The sequence below is a fragment of the Empidonax traillii genome, unplaced genomic scaffold (assembly GCF_003031625.1).
Source record: "Empidonax traillii isolate 1590-97213 ecotype Southwest subspecies unplaced genomic scaffold, ASM303162v1 scaffold6:size4315531, whole genome shotgun sequence".
NCBI lineage: Eukaryota > Metazoa > Chordata > Aves > Passeriformes > Tyrannidae > Empidonax > Empidonax traillii.
In genome coordinates, this window is record NW_020955199.1 from 1,824,929 (window position 1) to 1,841,021 (window position 16,093).

The following is a 16,093-nucleotide window of genomic DNA, read 5'->3' on the forward strand; positions in this document are numbered from 1 at the left end:
CCGGCCCTCCAGCCAGTTCCTGACCCAGCACAGAGTGCCCCTGTCCAAGCCATGGGCTGCAGCTTTTCCAGGAGTATATTATGGGAGACAGTGTCAAAGGCTTTGCTGAAGTCCAGATAGACACATCCACAGCCTTCCCCTCATCCACCAGGTGGGTCACCTGATCGTAAAAGGAGATCAGGTTGGTCAGACAGGACCTGCCCCTCCTAAGCCTGTGCTGGCTGATTCTGATCCCTTGTCCATCCTGTAGGTGCTGTGTGATTGCACCTAGGATAATCTGCTCCGTAACCTTGCCAGGCAACAACGTCAAGCTGACAGGCCTGTAGTTTCCTGAGTTCTCCTTGCAGCCCTTTTTGTGGATGGGTGTGACATTTGCCACATCTGGGACCTCCCTAGTGAGCCAGGACTGTTGGTAAATGATAGAGAGCGGCTTGGCAAGCTTTTCCCCTAGCTCTCTTATCACCCTAGGATGGATCCCATCTGGTTTCATAGACTTGAGAGGATTATGGAACTAAGAAAACAGCAATAATCATCCTTCCCATTTTCACTAAAACTAGAAGAGGATGAACTGTACAAAATAAGGCAAATACACATTAGACAAGATTATTTTAATTTTAAAATGCTTACTTAAAAGGACTCAGGCTTAGTTAAAAAAAAAAAATCAAGGATGTGTTAATTTAATGCCAAGATGATCACAGAAAAGAAGTAATATCACCCTAGTTATATTCCTGTAGCACTTGAAGCCATTGCAAATAAAATCGTAGTCCTTCATGCTTTTGAACATTGCTTTTATGCAGGTTTTCACAGGTTTTCAAGTGTGCCTTGTACAAAGGTGGTCTTGTTTATGCAGGACAGTGTCCCAGTGGCTTGGAGAAACCCAAAAATGTACAGAAATACAGCTAAAACAGTTTTAAGAAAGAAGTCTCTGGCAATATACTAATTACTCTAAGTAGTTTTTCTTTGGGGTTTTTAACTTGATAATAGTAAAGCTATTAATTCAACTTGAATGCAGTGTTTTTGTGTTTTTCACTCGTAGAACATATGCTTTTTAACAATCAGTATTAAATTCCTGATCAACTTAATCTGAGAGGCATAACTGTTTACAGATAAAGTCCTATGAAAATGCTGAGAAGATGGCTAATTTAGCCAGAATATGGGTAAACACTTTGATGTTAAAACATGCCATTATTTGCAACAAAAGAAAAATCCCAATAATGCAAGATTCCCAATACCAGAACAGATGCTCATACCTCTTCTCTTCTGCTTACAAGCATTTGTTTTTCCCTGCTGTGTTGACTGTAGTAGCCCAGACCAGTTAAGTCTGACTTAGATGGTGAAAAACTCAGTGAACTGTTTCTGTGTTTAGGCCTAATAGGCTCCATTTGACTTAAGCTCTGACCTTCACTTGATGAGAACTAATACTTTTTCCATACACAAAAGAGTCAACCTTCCAGTTGCATATTTCATTTTATCTTAAGGTTCAGGAGTTGTAAAGCAGTATACTGAAGAATGACACATCACAAAAGGAGTTAGTTACAAAATGAAAGGGAAAGTAAAGGCAAATTTCTGTATTCTGAAATGGAATTGCTGGTTGGCAAGTTAGTCATGGCTGTCTGCTGTCTCAGAGGTTGGTTCATGCTCAAAAAATTGCTCTAAACACAGATGTTGGTCTTGGGTACAGACACAAATACAAAAATTCTTCAAAACAGCTGGCAACAGACATGCAGTAAAAGGTGTCCTAGTGGTAAGTAGGGGATATTTCTAGCTTACTGCAAGCAAACTAGTTTCTAATTTACATTGAACAAATGACAGAAAAGACAAGACATGAACATTAACAAGATGACAGATTGTGAATAACACAGGACTTTACAAGGACTACAGCTTCATCTGTAGGAGTCACTGCCAGGTCTTCTAAATGCTTAGTCTGGTTTACCTCCTTCAAAAGTCCAGCACAGAAGAATATTCATGGTGAACAGCTGAGATGACTGCTGTTCTACAAGGCAAGTGTTTGCCTTCCTATGTTTTAGCAGAAGATAGTGGCTGGGTGGAGTAAAGGGTGCTTGTAGCACACCATTTCAGAGGACTTCTGTCACGGAAAGTTTGTGAGTTTGAATTTTTATTGTGCATTTTAATGTGCAAGTTAGTGGTAACTGAATCATACTGTAGTACTGAACTTGTGAACAAGAGTCCACAAAGCTTTGAGAAAAATATTCCTGGGTAATCTCTTAAAAAGAAGGCACTATTGTCAGAATTGTTTTGAATTTTTTTTTAACTTCGAAGCTAAGACCTCATCCAGAGAGTGCAAATAGAAATTTAATTCAGAAGGCCCAGGTAAAATATATCATTCTGCTTTCTGAGTATATTTATGTTGCAGTAAAGAAGTGCCAGAATAGGCACAAGAGTAGATGGACTGTTTTTCATCCTTCCCATGTTTGGTGGCATAGCTCCTCTTAAGTTCCTAAAACTAGGCTGGGTATTTCTCTGTTGTGCATTGATCAGGGGAGAGATCCATCCTTGGCAGAGGACTGTTCCTTATGTACCAACAATCCACATATACCACTACTGCAGTAAGACTATCCAACTTCAAAGTTACTACATTTATTGCTAGTTGATTTCAATTTTATAATCGGTAGGAAGGAGAGAGTCAGTGCAGAGGTCAACTGCTTTGACCTCTAAAGTGATTTCAGAATACTTTTTTCCCACTGAAAACAGTACTAAAACTTCACAAGAAGATACTACTTCCTTTGGGCCCTTATTCAAGCCTTGAGAAGGTAATCAAAACATTCTCAGATCCTTTTGCTCTCATCATTACTGCATTTAGATGAAGAGGTGACTAAGCTGCATCATGAACCTCGTCTGTTCACAACTTCTGCTGTCCTTCACCATGGTCAGATAAGTGGTTCTTCATATCTTCAGGGTTTTGAACTAATGAGGATAAAAAAGGTACAGAAATCTCTTTTAAGAGGCAGAAATAATAGTTCTTCATAAAGAAAGTTCTTCTATGTAGAAAACAACAGGAGAAATTTTGTAAAGACTACTAAATACTGTATAATACAGTAAAGTTACAGATACCACAGCCCCATGCTTCCCATTAAAGAGCAGCTTCAGTGACACTATACAGAAAATAAATCACACTATCAACATGAGGGAAAGCTCAAAGAACAAACAGAAATTAGCTAGGCATATCTTACTACAGAATACTATGCAAAAAACCATCTTAAAATTTTCAGCACATGGTATTTGGCTTTAAATAAGTTTTTTTCTTTTTTTACCATTTTCAATCCCTGCAAGTGCTGCTTGCTTGTCTGTTTCTGATTCAGCTTCATTCTCATCTAAATTGTAATCAACATCCTTGTCCTGGTTCATTGCTTCATGTTCCTGTTTGTCTGAAAAAAGTTTAAAATGAAGTAGTTTTATGCTACACCATAAGGTCATTGCACAGAGAAACAGTGACTGTAATCATCTTCCATGTAATTTACTTTGCTGCTGAATAAACTGCTGTTCAGAGTAGGTTTTCATATTATTTTTCATTTTGAAGTGTTAAGTTTCAGAGCAACTTTTGCTGTAAATCTTGTCTAAAGAACCAGATAAAAGCCAGAATCTTTTGGGATTTGGAAAATGCAATAAAGTTCAGCCAGCACTCAGACAGAAAGAAAAAGCATTGAACAATTTCAGAATACATTAAAGGACAGCCTAAGGAAGAGCAAAACCTGAAGCCAGTGCTGCAAACTTGACTGTGATGTTGCTTTTAAATGTATTGCCACTACCACCAAAACGTCTCAGCTTCTGCCCTTTTTGTTTTAGTTTGTCCAGCAAGGGAAAAGCTGTGAATATAGCTGTGAATAAGAAAAGAGAGTATTTTGATGTGCTAACCTGACATACCTCTTCTTTCCTAGAAGAGATTTTTCTTCACTTCGTCATTAACTCATCTCTAACAACTTTTATTGACTATCTTCAGATTCCTTTAGACAGAGCACTCAAAAGTAAATGGAAACATTATTTCTGATTGCCATACTACTATCCTTATTTTTCAAGTAATCAGCCAGAAAAAAACCATAACAGCAGAGAGGTATAAGCATATCCCACAAGAGGTATAAACATGCTCCACTCAAGATAGATTATAGCTTCTGGTTCAAAATATTCTTAAGCCAAGCCCTGCAGTTAGTAAGTGGCTTGAAAATTTAAGCTTTAAGCCATATTCAGACCACCACATCAAACAGACCTGAAGCTGTCAAACTCTCAGAAGCAGCTCTTTCTGGAAGACAGAGGATGCACAGAGAATAATGAAGAAGTATTTCTTAGGGCTCCTTTGGCTACAAGGAACCTGTGCAGTAAGTATGGTATTTTTGTTGAACAATCAGCCTCAAGAACATACTGCTAGGTTTTTTTGCTCGCAGAAATGCAGACCTTTCACAGGCTGCATGGCAGAGCTTTTCCTTCCACTAATTGTTGGATGATTTCTTAACCTAATCTTTTTGCTATTTATTTCTGTTAAAATGGCAGCAGTTTAGGTGACTTTTAATTACATCTCTTTGAGATACTCTGGCCAGCATCTTTTTGTACAGTTGGAAAAATACTAGTTGTGGTAGTTTTAATCTAGGCCTTCCTTGGTGACCAGTCTGTAACCAAGGAAGGGGCAGTGTTCCCAGTATTCCATATGATTTTTACGTAAATCGGGGTATAAATAAGAAGAGAGGAGAAGCCTTCGCTCTCTTTCTTCTCTTCCGGCGAGGTTTGGGAACAGTGGGTCCTTGTGTTGGTCTCGCTTATCTAAGGCTGAGGCCTGCAGCGACCGCTGGACTGACACGTGGAGGATTGGAGAGTGCTGGCCGTGTCTGCCAGTCCTGCTTTTCTAAGGGACGTGGTGAGATTTATTTTACTAGTTATTTTACTAGTTCTTGGGTTTGATTGCGCATATCTGCTCGGTGTTCCTTTTTGTCCCCTTTTGTTCCTTGTTCCCCTTTCCCTATCCCTTCGGGGGGTGTTTGGATTCCCTTTTGCTGTGCACCTAGCATCTTAACTGTATATAACTGTAATGTACATAAAATATATATTGTTGTATAACTAACTTGATTTCGGGTTCTTCAATTTGCATAGTTCTTTGCCCTGGGGGAAGAAGGGAGGGGGAAGTGTGGAGGGGAATTGCTGCTGAGGGTTTGGGCATTTTGGCAGGGAGCCAGGTCCAAACCATCACACTAGTTTATGCCATTAGTTTATCAGGGACTTTTTATCCCTGCCAGTTTAGCAACAATGTTAACACTCATTCATAACTCACAATTCTAAGAATGTCTTCACTAGAAAACCATAAACAGCATTTTTTGTGGGCATCAATTCCTGCGGCGACTGCCATAAGGTTTCCTGTTTTGGTTACTCTGGGCTACTGAGTCCATCTGAGACCAAATCCCTCAAGACAGAGAGCTATGTCTAGATACTTGTCAGGTTTAGATACAACATCAGTACTCTGCTGCTCCGTGCCATGCAGATGTGTTTCAAGGCCACATGGTAGATGCCGGAAACCAGCACCTTTACAACATCTGATCCATGTTTTTGCAGACTCACAGCCATAAACTTCAGATATTTGAAGTCTTAGAGTTTTAGTCACGTATCTTATTTTGAAATACTGATAGCTAGCATTAGCATTTGCACTGTAAAAAGACTAATTGCAAAACATCCACACATAACTCTCTACTCATCAGTGCTTTGAATGGTTAACATCTCATCTTTTTCAAATGCATCATACTCTTAAGAAGCCCCAGTACCAAAACATTTGGGGGCTAATTTCCCCAAATGCCTTGTACAGCCTAATGGAGAGAAAGCCATTAAGGCTGTTGTGGAGATGCAGAGGAGTCCAGCCTGATAGCTCCATGTTGCACTAACAGAAACCTCTGTTTTCACCCAGGGACTGCAGGAGACCGCTGTTGACTGACACCTTTCATGTATCACACTGACCTTTGTGAAAACTTGTACTCAAGTCTGGCCAGCTGCCACTGCTGTTGCAGAAATCATGCCCTAGTTCACAGTTTCATTTCTTTACTGTTCTTATCAATATTGTTCTTAACATGGTACGAACCGGCCCTTCCTGGGGACAAGTCATCCTGCTTAGCATCGTAATTTAGGAGCTGTTCCCTCTCAATTTCCTCACTGGCAGCCTGCTCTGGTGCTGGCTGTAACGCATCTTGCCCAGCTACATGTTTTTCTTTTTCAGATGGATTTGGCTCCTTCTCTGATTCAGGTAGCATCTCCTTGTGACTTGCAGCAGCTTTGAGGGAGTCTTGTGGTTTTTTCAATTGACTAAAAAGCTGCTCCTCTTCTGCCTTAGGCTCCTGTTTTCTGATGTCAGCTGGGCCATCTATTCTTTCTGAAAAAAACAAAAATTCTGAGTGAAAAAAATAATGCCTCTCAGTGGTGGCACAAGTTAAAAAGCTTTAATAAATATTGCTTTATATTTCTCATTCAATTCTTGTTTTTCCTCTGAAATAATATCTTTCAACCACCTCAGTTCCAAAGATAAAAAGAAAATAATTCATGTTTTTCCTACCGGGAACAGCTAAAGGAGGAGACTTTGTTTACTGTCATCAGATTCATCCCTCTACGTCTTTAAAATTTCGGGGGGTGTGGTTAATAACTTGGGAAAATGAAATGAAGCAGTTTAAATAAAAATTGCAGTGTGCTATATAAATGTGAGGTTTATGTGTGTCACATTTTGTTACAAACAATAAAATTGATTTGGTATTTAAAAGTAGCTCAGGACAAAGCAGTCACAGGCAGCTTGTAAGTAAACCACGGCTGCTCTTACTCTTAAATATGAAGAGGAAGTGCAGGAATGCTATCATTTTTGGCAGACGTTAACTTACCTTTTTCCCTGTGTATCTGCATTTTTAACTAAAAAAAAAAGATAAAATTTGCCCAAATAAACTGTATGTAAATGTTGTCTTCAGTTGCTAGCTCTCTAAAATGGGAGTTGCATGTGGACAAGTTTGTAATTTAAAATAGCATGTAAGAATAATTAAATAGGGAATCAAATTTCTACTACAGTACTGTGCAAGATGGACGCCTAAAGATACATTCATTCAAATTAACAGTTTCTGAAGTTTAGTACCAAAAGTAACCATTAAGTTAACTAAACCATTAGGTTAACTAACCAGATCTCCTCTTATTACTTTCCTTATTGCATTTTGCTCAGTCACAACAAGTGGGAAGCATGTATGTGTGTTTGTTCTAAGCCTAACTTTTAGCTATTCCATAGGGAGGAAAAGCAGGCTGGATGTGTCAAACTTACTAAGCAGGAAGATTTTAAGTGTTCTTGAAAATCATTCCTTCCAAAAGTGTAGGGTATTTTCTCCATATTGCATGAGAAATATGACTCCAGAGTTGCAAATATTTGTATTTTTCTTTAAATGCAACATGTCAATTACAACAAAACTGAACCGGTAGAAATGCTAGCAATAAAAATGCTTCAGTAGTGCCTCTCCAAGACTGAAAAACTACTTAAAGTTCCAACTTTTGGTGTCACTTTTTTCCATCTTGATCTTGTGAACAAAAATGTTTTTAAATGTTCAATTAAATTGCAACTGTTCTTAACCAGTTGTTAGTAAGACAATGATGTCCATCTCACCTTTAGCCTGCATCAAGTCTGTCTGTCTTAGTGTAGGTACTACTTTAGGTACATCTTCACTGGGTTTCTGCTGTTCCAAGTCAGCATGCTTGACCTCGGTTTGCTTCAAGGCTGGCAGCTGAATATTGACCTATAAAGTGAATGCACACAAGATAAGCATTGGTCTATGTAACTGCTCCTGGATTTGGAAGGGGAAGTGGAACATAGGTAAGAATTCAGTGGGGGGAAAAAAATCCCAACACAGTTGGAAATATTTGCACTGAAATTTTTTATTGGGAATGGAAGTACTACACAACCTTGAATATGCAGTAATGTTTCTGTGTAACAGCATGACACATCAGGAGAGTTTTAAGAGACCTTCTTTAACTGCAGGTAGGAATGAGCTTACTGCTGTCAATTACTCTCCGAGCGTCACAGACCTGTAACACCCCACATTTATCCACTGTTACCCTGTTACTGTGTCAGGGTCAGCAGAGGAAAAAAAAAAAACAGATGGCATTAACTACTATTAGTAATCTATTGGCAGGAAAACTGTGTTTGGACATAATAAAATTTCAGTTAAGTAAGGCTTGTATGAAACTGCTCTGTAACTATGTTGAATGCAGGATTAAGAAAAAAAATGTAAATTAACCAATTAGACAATGGTACCTGTTTAATATAATAGGGCTTGCTTAAGATTGTATTCAGTTCTGGCAGTAGACCACTCTCACCATCTGAACCACTTAAGACTAAGGCTAAGATACACACAATCTTGAAGATCTCCCAATTTAGCAATTAAAATTCCATGTACTACTTTTACTCACATTGGCATTGGCCTTCCTCACATGGCCATGGTCTCCCTGTATGTCAGTGCTGGCCTGTTTGCATACCTGAGGTCCCCTTCCATCTCCTCCCCATCCCTAGATCTCCTGGTTGATAGTCTTGTGCTTTGTGGTGTCTCCATCAAGTGGATCCACTTATCTACAGCATAGGGAACTGGGAGCTTGAGGGTGCCATTAAGAGAGTGAGTCCTCATATGTTTTCCACAGCAATAAGATTACCACCTCTCTCCATAAACGACTCCCAGATTATCTGAATAAAGTGTTTTGGCAGGGGGCCGAGGGAGGGGAGTTTGTTTGTTTGTATTAAATTTGTTTGTTTCAATATCATTATAATTATTATGGCTTTGGTTGTTGTCATTTATGGTTATTAAGTTTCTACAAAATTTTTGCATTTGCTTTACTACCTTTGAGTCATGCACCATCCTTGTGTCACCTCCTACCCTGATGGCTCTGTTGTGTGCCTAACACTGGCTCAGAAGGATCTCTGTAATAAAACAGGATGTCCCCAGTGCATTACTTTCAGCCTGGGCTCTTCCTCCGAAGAGGCTTCTCTATGTGTTTAGGACTGAAAAGCTCAGACTTTTTGAGAAACGTAGGATTTGACTAACAATTCACCGGTGGTCTAGGGGAAAAGACACTGCACTGTCACTGCAGAGACCCGGGTTCGATTCCCGGTCGGGGCCCCTCCCCGGGCGGATGGAGCTCGTTAGCCCATAAGGCAATCCATCTACGTCCTGAGGACCTCGCTGCCACCGTCCAAGCGTGCTTGGCCCCGGCAGATGAACCTTAGGATTAAAGGGTGGGCTCAGTTCCGCACACACTGTGTCTCACCTAAAAAATCCAATGCGCAGGCTGGAAGGTGGAAAGACCTTCCCCGGTTCTTCATTCGCGAAGAGACTGGCCATTAGTTCTTGGTGAAAATGAAAGCTAGTCAGTGAACCGAGGGATGTACCCTGGGCTTTCACACAGTGAAAACACCCATCCTCTAGGAAGGGAATCTGGTGCTGTAGAGAATGGCGATTGTCCAACTACAGCACATTTCTAGGGTTGAATGGAGGTCAAAGAGGTTTAAAAAGATGGGGTGGCCATGGTTCTCCTAATGCAACCCCATACACACTGTTGACTTTGCACCACTGGCACACGAGGCATCCCTTGTAGTACCCAGGCTCTCCTCTTCACAGTCACTGCTCAAGCAGTCAGGACCCTGCCTGAGTTGACATATAGGGTTATTCTTCCCCCTACTGTCATCTCAAAAACACCAAATGAGAGTGCAAACCCAGGAACCAGTGGGGAAAGAGCAGAGTTGAGCTGTTTGTAGAGGAGTTTATGAGAAGGACCAGAGAGAAAGACTTGAGAGGAAGAAGAAGTAAAAAGAAAAGTTAAGCTCAGGTATGATGAGGCCTGCTTGGGGTTACCTGCCTGGCAGCCCTGCATCAGTAACTGCAGCAGGACAAAGAAGCCACAGTTGATTGCTCCAAACCGCTGTCTGCTGACTTCCACAGTCATGGGAATCTGATGCTCTCCCAGCCATCAAGCTCTCTACAACTCCCTGGAAAGGAGGCTGCACCAAGGTGGGCGGTGGCTTCTTCTCCCAGGTAACAAGTGACAGGACAACAGGAAATGGCCCCAAGTTGCACCAGAGAAAGTTTAGATTGGATATTAGGAAAAATTTCTTCACTGAAGGGGTGTCCTTGGATTGCACCGTTTCCCACAGATCATAAAGATTCAACAAATGCTGAAGCAGAACAAAACTTACTGAGCTGGGCTAATGTTAGTTGGAGACAGCAGAAAGGTGGAGGAATACTTAAAAATTGCGAAGAAAAATATTTTCTAGAAATTATCCAAACAATACCTGGCTATATTTTTTTGAATCTTCTGATAATTCTTTGTTTTCTTTGATTTGTGGTACATCACTGCCTTTTTTTGTAAGTTCATCTATCCTTTCTTCACATTGTTCTTTTAATTCTTTCATCTGGTTGATGCACTGTGACCTGCAGAAAACACAAATAAGACAGTTAACTTTCATCCACACTCTTCTGAAATGTTCTTTTGTAAAATTATTTAATTTTTTTTTTTTAAACATGTTATTATTTCCTTAGTTCTATTCTCTAAGCTTACATTTGAGAAGTCAGTAGGGAAAAGTGTTAACCTACATCCTAAGGACAAACTCATAGTGCAGGTGGTCCAAGTTCTATTGGGAGAAATTATTTTAAACTGCTTTTGTCTGACCAGCTCAACAAGCTACATGATGTTTTTGTGCGTCTTCCACTAACCACTCAATTTCAGTTAAGTTAATTTTGATCCTTGAAGCATTTCTAGTATAATAATAGAAATTCATATTTGATTTTAGCCAAGAAGAAGAAAATAGTGAAGTACTAGTTGAAAAAAAAAACAGGTTGTGATCTACTGTTAGCAAACTGAACACCCTTTCTCAATATTGCAGCAAAGTGCAGCACTGCAAGACATACTTTACAGAAATGGAGTTCATCAGTAGCTACTGCAAGTTCCAAAAGGATATTTCCTAAAGATGCAAGCACAGTGTATCTTGTACATACTTTTAATATTTACACAGAGCCATTAACATCTTAACCTTTGTGACAGCAAGGGTCTTCTTCTGTTTGCATTTCTGCATCCTGCCTTTCCCTTACAGCTCTGTACCTCCAAGGTAAGTCCTGGGCTGTTGCTGCAGTGTTTTTCCTAAAGCTGCCAGGGCGGTCTTTTCCCTTTCTGTGGTTGTGCTGGAGATACTGCGCAAAGCCCAGGAGTGTTGTCTATGTCAGTGTCTCAGGGGAAGTGCTGCAATTGGAGCCAAGACCACCCTTTCTTTCCCGCTCTCTTCATAACTTGTTTTGTAACTTTCCGCTTATATTAGAGGAAGAATAAGACCAAGATCTAGTGAGTAACAAAGCAGATAAGTATTACCCTGTAACACACAGACAGAAGGCTTATAAACTAGCCATGATAGGACCCTGCGGTGGTTTTAATCTAGGCCTTCCCTGGTTACCAGTTTGTAACCAAGGAAGGGGCAGTGTTCCCAGTATTCCATACGATTTTTACATAAATCATGGTATAAATAAGAGGGGAGAAGCAGCCTTCGTTCTTCTTCTCTTCCGCCGGAGTTCGGGAACAGTGGGTCCCTGCGTTGGTCTCGCTTATCTAAGGCTGAGGCCTGCAGCATCCACTGACCTGCCACGTGGAAGCTTGGAGAGTGTTGGCCACGTCTGCCAATCCTGCTTTCTAAGGAACGTGGTGAGATTTGTTTTACTAGTTATTTTGCTAGTTCTCGGGTTTGATTGCGCATATCTATTCGGTGTCCCTTTTTGTTTCCTTTTGTCCCTTTTCCCCCTTTCCCTATCCCTTTGGGGGGGTGTTTGGATTCCCGTTCCCGTGTACATAGCATCTTAACTGTAATATACATAAAATATATATATATATTTATATATAACTAGTTTGATTTTTTCGGGTTCTTCAATTTGCATAGTTTTTTTCCTTTGCCCTGGGGGAAGAAGGAAGGGGGAAGTGGGGGGAGGCTGCTACTGGGGGGTTGGGCATTTGGCAGGGAGCCAAGTCCAAACCATCACAGACCCCAAGTATGCTTTGATCACATTGTGAAGAAGAGCAAGCAGTAGTGTGTTAAAATGGATCCCACTGAGAAGTTATCACACTAGGGGCAAATGTGGTGAAAAAGCACCATCATCATTAGTATCCATTGCCCTCGAATGCCTACCTGAGCAAGAGTTTTGGATGGGGACCACACTGTTTCTTTTCTCTACTGGTCGTAGCAGTGAAAGTTTGTTGCAGGGTTTAAACCTTTTTTCCTTTCTCTCCTTTTTTCTTCCCACTCAAAGGTAACTATGTCAGCTAAAGATCCTGCAAACACATCTTTCTGCATCCAAAATCTCTCTCAGTGTCCTTTGTATAACAGCACGGTCAACACACTGCAAGTTTCTCTTCCCTTTCACTTAGACAGAAGGGGGGTAAAATTCTGCTGATTCTGGCTCTGACCAGTGTTATTATGAGTGTTAATACCCTCAGTGTAGCAGCAGTTGGTTCAGACAGGCACATTCCAGTTACTCAAGCTACAAATAAACTACTAACTAACCCAAAGGAATTCTCAGGGTATGTGCACTCATTTTTATTGCACTCTCACCCTTCTCCACCCCTACTTTTCAAAAACAAAAAAATCCCTTCTGTAGTTTACACCCAGAAAGGAAGAACAGTAGCAGACAGCTATGCTATGAACAGATGAATTTACCATCCTTATTACCATTTCTTCTTGACTAGACAGTGTTCGAAAGTTTCATTTTGCTAATGGTAATGCAAGGAAAATCACCAAAATAAGCAGTGCTTCCCAAGTTGATGAACATTAGGGACAATAAAACAACATAGGCTTGAGTTATGCACACATTCATTAATTTCTAGGAAATTAAAGGACATCGGAATTGTCTGTACCTCTTTGCAAGCTTAAGAAAGATGCATTATACAGAGAACCTGAAGTTGGAGATAGTGCAGCCTTCCACAAATACTCTTTCATCCCACTTTGCACATGAAAATGAAGTTCATTTAACATCTGTGACAAATGCTCACTGTTTAAAATTTATTATCTGTGACAGAATTCCATTCTTCTAAAAGGGATTTCTGAAGATTTGAATACTCTACTCGTGCATACAACAACTTCTGTAGTACAGGGACAGCACTATTTCTCTATCTCATCTGATCAACATGACATATTGCAACTGTGCAAAACCAATGCTCTTAAATTCAGTTTCTGTGGCATGTTTTCTCCCTCGCAAGATTACATAAAGTAAATTTCTGGGCTAAAGAGCTCACCTGCACACACAGAAAGGAGCCCAAGTAATACCCTCCCCAGCTGCTCCCAGGACCATCACAGGAGACATCAGCCCATCCAAGGCCCACCTCCATGAGCTCTAAGGATCACAGAGGCACAAAGGTGGAGGGAGCCTAAACTACAGACTCAGAAGGGACAGCTTGACCAGACCACACCCACAGCACATTTTGCACTAGTGGACAGCCACTCGCAGGGGAGAGAAATGCAGCTACTGGTGTTGTCTGTGCTCATACTTCATGAGTCTGTGTTAACCTGCACACCTGGCGTGTACAGACGTGCTGTGTGCATGGGGACAGATGTAAAGCCTCTCCCCTCCTGGTCTGCCGGATTTGCCAAACCCCAGCATGAGAAACAGTGCACCTTTGTTCTCCAGAAGCATATATCATCAGCTCCTTTCAACCCTGCTAAGAAAGAACTGGTCATGCACTCACACTCTTGCACTTGTCAGGTCTGCAAATACCAAACTAATTAATCAGACTTTTTACAAGTAGCAAAATTTCCAAAGAAGTAATTACATAAAAAAACAAAGCTCTTGGGAATCAAAATGCATGTGAATATTGAAATGTATTCAGAAGATCAGTCCAGTGTTTCTTTCTGGCTGCTGCAGGAGAGAAGGGTCAAAGTGCCAGTTGGCCTTTGCTGAAGAAGCTCTACTGTGAGCAGACAGCACTTGACACAGTGTGCACCAAGAGTATCCCATGAAGTCGACTGCTGAGGAAAGTGCACCCCTTTTTTTAGCACATAAGACCAGTAAGCTCACATAGCTCCTGCTGACTTCTGTGTGGGAAACGCTAAGCTTGCTCAAAAAAAATGCTAAGATGAAACTTCAAGACTTGGATACAAGAAAAAAACAATGATTTTGTCTTTTCCTAAGTTCATAGACTTTGTTCCTACACATTTCACATGCACAGCTATTTTTACCACTGTCTTCTACAGAGCAGTATCTGAATGTTTAAAAGGGGTGATTTACAATGTATACAATTAAAAAAAGGCATTTGACATCTGTCATCTTTTTATAACACTTTCAATTATACAAATAATACTCTCTTCATTTTTGCACCAGGTAAAGTGTACTTGATACATAAGGTGCAAAGCCTCCATCCATACAAATCCAGATAAAAGCAAGAAGTGCATAATCAGGTCTAACGCCCACTCCTGGCAAGGCAGATGAACAGAGAGGCAACACGTTGTTTTATTTTTAATGCTGAGGGGAAGAAGGGAGACAGATTAAAACTAACATTTGAGTCTTTTTAATATTTTTTTATTTTTCTAGGCCCATAATCACATTGGGAAAAGCTTGGTTTTAAGCATTTAAAGTGATAGTATTAAGTGAACATTTAGCAAAGAAGAACATACATAACTAAGTACAATCGAATATCCATTTCTAAAACTACCACAACACAATGTAAACTTAGTTATTTAAGTTAACACAACAGTGAAATATTAATATTCCAACATCCTCCCTAAAGGTACACAACATCTTAAAAATACATTTATACATTTTCCTGATAGAACTGTGTGATGCTGCACACTACCCAAGCTATAAATTATTTCTCAAAAATTTGAGTGCAAAGTTTATTTTCCTCGCTTGTATACTTACAATAAACATCTAGAAACAGAAAACAAACATTTAGGTATTACTGAGCAAAGCAAGTGAAGAAAGCATAGCTCCTTGACTGAGATAATTGTCTTTACGGACGCCCATGGAGACATTGCAGGAAATGGTGCAGGAAATGGACCAACTGGAGGCAGCTAGCTGAGTCCCTGTGCACCTCCCACATCGCTAATTCATCATGCCTCTCTCTACATCTACCCTGACACAAGCAAACTCATCTTTACCACTGCATCATGCTTAGCTCTTCACCTTGAGCCAGCCCTGACCTTCCATCAAATGAAGAGGGATTCCCTATAGTACACCACCACCAGCAGAGATGCTCGGCCAGTGACTTTCCCAACTGAACTGAACACATTTCACCAATGAAAACATTTCACCAGATAGGGGCAACAAATGAGTTTTCAGAAGCCAGATTCAATACATTTGCTTTGTATCACTTCCCTGCACGTTATCAATCCATTGCTTCATGGATGTACGTGTCCTGTAGAACATGACTGTACAGCACATACAGGTGCCTAAGGATCCGTTCATTCTTGCTGATCTCAGACTTAAAAGGAAAACACCAGCAAACAGGTTCTATGACTAGCACAGAACCATCCACAGGAGTTCATGAGTCTCAGGTCTGTCACTTAACTAAAGAGCAAACAGATGTTGCTTAACAAGCACGGTACACAACAAATGTAGAGAGGAAAAAGCACCTTAACAGACACATAGGCAATGTGGCTTAATGAAAGGTTGGTACAAACTGAAGTTTCCAACTTCCTTCTACTTTTCTGTTAGAAGTCTTAAATTACAGCTCCACTAATACAATCCATTCTGGGTCATCATTATTAAATGAGTAATAACCAAAAAAGAAAAAAAAAAGTCACAACCAACTGGTAATCAGTAAGTATCACAAAAGATGTAATATTAATCCTTCATTCTAAGGTGGGGGAAAATAAGGAAGAAAATAGGTATTTCAAGTTTAGCCTGCAGAATTCAAGTTATTTGATTGCCATGTTCAACTTTTAGTCATTATTCCTACAAAATCTGGCTAAACAACAGAAAAATACCCATCACTAAACAATTTTCTTGACGGAAAATCTTTATGAGAACATGCAAACAGCAAATTCTATTGCTTTTTTTGTCTATGCACTAGAGGAAAGATAAAACAGAATGAGAAGGCAGGCAGAGAGAACAACAATATTATTGAA

At 40.2% G+C, this 16,093-nt stretch overlaps 1 protein-coding gene across 2 annotated transcripts in view; it reads right to left on the minus strand.

Annotated features, from left to right (window-relative positions):
- Positions 1–2,582: 2,582 nt before the first annotated feature.
- Positions 2,583–16,093, minus strand: part of GOLM1 (golgi membrane protein 1) — a 32,995-nt gene continuing 19,484 nt past the window's right edge. The window contains exons 7-11 of one of the 2 annotated variants that reach the window (XM_027880711.1): positions 10,289–10,427; positions 7,616–7,745; positions 6,071–6,358; positions 3,273–3,386; positions 2,583–2,925 (exon numbers count right to left, since the gene is read on the minus strand). In XM_027880711.1, coding sequence (XP_027736512.1) covers positions 2,861–2,925; positions 3,273–3,386; positions 6,071–6,358; positions 7,616–7,745; positions 10,289–10,427 — 736 coding nt within the window. In that variant the 3' untranslated portion in view covers positions 2,583–2,860. The remainder of the gene's footprint in view (positions 2,926–3,272; positions 3,387–6,070; positions 6,359–7,615; positions 7,746–10,288; positions 10,428–16,093) is intronic. The other variant, XM_027880720.1, reaches the window with a different exon arrangement.